The 4141-nt window shown below is 35.0% G+C and overlaps 1 protein-coding gene across 1 annotated transcript in view; it reads left to right on the forward strand.

Annotated features, from left to right (window-relative positions):
* Nucleotides 1-1560: 1560 nt before the first annotated feature.
* LOC107669657 (putative helicase mov-10-B.1) overlaps nucleotides 1561-4141 on the forward strand; it is a 17126-nt gene continuing 14545 nt past the window's right edge. The window contains exons 1-2 of the mRNA XM_016461984.1: nucleotides 1561-2096; nucleotides 2299-2401. Of these exons, the coding sequence (XP_016317470.1) occupies nucleotides 1945-2096; nucleotides 2299-2401 (255 nt within the window). The 5' untranslated portion in view covers nucleotides 1561-1944. The remainder of the gene's footprint in view (nucleotides 2097-2298; nucleotides 2402-4141) is intronic.

A 4141-nucleotide genomic window follows, 5' to 3' on the forward strand; every position in this document is an offset into this window, starting at 1 on the left:
TTTTCAGACCGATGAGCTTTGTAAAAATCGACGCGTTTCAGAAAGGCGGGGCATAGAGGAGAAACAATAATGTACAGTATGTGGAAAATAATGTGTTTTTTGAACCTTAAACCGCATAAACATATTTCATTACACCAAATACACCAAATACTGTTCTTTTTAGCAGCATCATATGACCCTTTAAATTAATTTATTAAAGGTTTGAATGTCAAACTCAATCAAAACAACTGCAGTATCTTCCTCTAGGGGGCAGTAATACCGGAGACTCTTTGGAAGGTTTCGCAAGTGATTTTTGAATGTCAATATCGTGACTTCTGCATCTCTTTTAACAATGAAAACTACTGCAAAATGTTCTTTAAGAAGTCTGTAACAAGACCCAGCCTTTGAAACTGAGGTAGAAGATTGTATTTATTTTAAACTAAATTATGTATTAGTTTAATTTTCTATAGTATGCGTTCAATTATAGTTATGTGGCTAAAACCACCATCAAATCGTTTGTTTAATCTGTAACAAGACACACCCATTAAAGTTGTGTAATAAAACTGTGTGTCTTATAAATTAATTTATTAAAAATTAGATTTTCAAATTCAAGTCAAAACAACTGCAAAACAATTTGCCAGCTTTATCTTAATTGTTGAATTTCAATAGCATGTTTTCTATTATAGTTCTGTGACTAAAACAAATATAAAAATGTTCTTATAAAAACAGTAACAAAGCACGCCATGAGGTTGATACAGAAGAGTGTATTTATCTTAAATGAATTTATTTATTGGTTTTAATTTCAATAGCGTGGACTTTTTTGGTGTCATACTTCTGTGAAAACAACGAACATTAAAATGTTCTCACAAGGACCTGGAATCAGACCACTGCATAACCACTGGATTATGGAATGATAATGATTTTTAATATTGTTTTTTCTTTTATTAATATATTTATTAATAGTAATAATATAATAATAACCACTATCACATATCTGGTTTACAATATTTCTTATTTAAATTCAAGTGAGCGTTATAAGTGTTTGTCTTGATATCTTTCAAAGACCTTGGTGCACAGATTGCTCTTGTTTTGTTAATTGTAATAAAACAAATATAAAAATGTTCTTATAAAAACAGTAACAAGACACGCCATGAGGTTGATACAGAAGAGTGTATTTATCTTAAATGAATTTATTTATTGGTTTTAATTTCAATAGCGTGGACTTTTTTGGTGTCATACTTCTGTGAAAACAACGAACATTAAAATGTTCTCACAAGGACCTGGAATCAGACCACTGCATAACCACTGGATTATGGAATGATAATGATTTTTAATATTGTTTTTTCTTTTATTAATATATTTATTAATAGTAATAATATAATAATAACCACTATCACATATCTGGTTTACAATATTTCTTATTTAAATTCAAGTGAGCGTTATAAGTGTTTGTCTTGATATCTTTCAAAGACCTTGGTGCACAGATTGCTCTTGTTTTGTTAATTGTAAAAAACATTCCGGTGGGAAAACATTAATCGTTTTATTCTTTACTTGTACTTTGTAGACGGTCCCTAGCTGGCCTAAGCGCTAGCTCGCTGCAGCTAGAGACTTTATGCGTTGCAACATATCGAGGAGGAGTAAAACAAAGTAACTGCGATGTGTGTTCAGTTCTACGTTCTAATGCTTTTCAGATAAGCCATTTTTATACAATTATACTTATCCAATAAGAGTTTATTTATTTTTTTCGCGGCTGAGTATCTGTCTAATATCCAACGTCAAACGTCGAACCAACTTTATATCGGTTAGAAGACCAATCCAACCGTAGAAGATCATAAGTTTCGTTTCTTCCGTTGTTAACCTCTTCCGCAGAAACAGCTGCACTTGTTTCATTAAAGGCAGTGTAGATCATAACTGATCTGATATCTGCACATCACCACAGAGCTCACGATACCAGAGCTAAGAAACATGAACAGGAAAAACAGAAAAAATCAGCTCTCTAAGGATGATTTGCGTGCCGTTGGATGTGACTTTATAGAATTTCTGGCGGAAAGCAAAAGGAGATCAATTACTGATAGAACCATTCTCAAAAACATCTACAATGAAGAGTTCCGACACAGGTAAACATTTGACATGTTTTTACAGATTTTGAAATGGTTATTTTTATTGCTTATAATATTCCATTTACTAGCCTACACGGAAATAATCGATATAATTAATTTATAAACGGACATTTATTTAAAGGGGAAGTGCATCAGTACTATGTAAACAAACACTGTTTCCTATCGGTTTATATTTATTTTCATTCATTTTTATCCACAGGGATGGAGTCAGAGACCCAAACTTCTCTTCAGTCCTCTTTGTATTGAGAAATTGCAGCAATGCACGCATCACCAGATCAGGACATGTTTACTTTAACACTAATGTAAGAACATTTCTTTTGATTACCACTGCAATTCTGTTGTGGATGCCCATTTAGTTTGATTTCTGTATTGTCAGTGTCCGTATGTGCTTGGCTTGTATAGAATGGTGGTTTTTGTGAGAGTCTGAACATGTCTATAACTACAATATAACTATTGTAGACTGTTGCTTTTATGAAAGTTTATCATAATTATATGCAGTTTATGTAAAGTTTGTAGTATGTAGTATTTGTAATATTATTAATGCAAAGTTAAATTGTTTTTGGAATGTAAAACAAATGAACTCTTGTCTGATTTTGAAGCCTGAAGTGTATAATTTCATTAATATCAAACTGAATCAGAGTTGATTCAGTTTTTCTTAGATCAGCTGTTGATAAAAACTCCTTTTATCAGATAGAAAATAACACTAAAATCAGTGTAATGTAAAACAATATGTACAATATGTGCAAATTTCCATGCCCATTATTATGCTTTACTTTATAGCATGACATAATTTAAGTCTTTCGCCTTTTTGATGTATCAATTTCAAGACAACTGTCATATGCTAGGATGCATTAAAAGTTTAACTTGCATCTCACTCAAGCTAATTAATTTTTATGAAAAGGCAAAAAAGACAGTGGTGCAGATGAAAATAGTAAATCAAGATTACTCAATCTCTGAAGTTTCTTGGGCGTCACCTTGTCTGCTTACTTTATAATAAGTGAAAAGGTCTGAAGGCCGGAAGGCCTGCTAGTGTGGGGCAAGTGTGACACAGTTTCAAGTCAGCTGATGCAACACTTGGGGCCCTATTTGAACGATCTAAGCGCATAGGGTGCTTCTCAATATCCCTCCTCGTTCCTCCGTCCTCTATCCTATGACCCGGAAACCGATCTAGCTCAGCCATCTTGTAGGACATCTCAATTCTCTAATTGCACCACGAGGAGGCGAGTATCGAGGAGTGAGGAGGCTTCCTGAGGAGCTATGAGCGAGGATACACAGGTCAGGGGCGTTTCCTCCGAGGAGGCAAGGGAGGCAGTGTCTCCTCAAAAAGTTGGATGATAAAATAATCGATATTACAAAAATCAAACAGCGCAAATATGACTAAATATGATATTAAAGGGGTCGATTTAATACGAATACGATTTAAATTTTTCCTTTTTCTTTGAAGTGTTACAAGCTCTTGGTGCATAAAGAAGATCTGTAAAGTTGCAAAGACTAAAGTCTCAAATCCAGAGAGATATTCTTTATAAAAGTTAAGAGTCAACCACGCCTACCTAAAACGGCTCGTTCTAACACGCCCCCACATGTCTACGTCACGATGTGGGAAGATTTGCAGAACGCCGGACATTCTAATCTATTGAGATGCACCTGTATATATAAAACTGCCTCCTCATTTTAAAACACCACCACACACCACTGACACAGGTGTATCCTTTGCGGAAGTGTTTTTCATAGAAAAACCTGACGCACGTATAATTAACAACATAAGGGCAGATCCCTTTAGTGCAGCTGATGACGCTTTGAAGTGATGCTAAAGGGAGCGAGGATATATCATTTTACTTTATTCAACTCCGTCCTCGGGGAAGTGAGGAAAGGAAACGAGGATGCACAAATAGGAATTGAGAAGCACCCTTTCCCTGCGTTCCATTCAGAAGGGCTCATCCCTATGCCCTAATCCCTTCAAAGGTTTTACCCTCCGGAGTGAGAGCTTCGAAGGGTTGAAGGGTGTAGGGGACCAAACAACTGTTTCTTGAAGTGCCCTTCTG

This window comes from Sinocyclocheilus anshuiensis, unplaced genomic scaffold (assembly GCF_001515605.1).
Source record: "Sinocyclocheilus anshuiensis isolate Anshui unplaced genomic scaffold, SAMN03320099.WGS_v1.1 scaffold80, whole genome shotgun sequence".
Taxonomy (NCBI): domain Eukaryota; kingdom Metazoa; phylum Chordata; class Actinopteri; order Cypriniformes; family Cyprinidae; genus Sinocyclocheilus; species Sinocyclocheilus anshuiensis.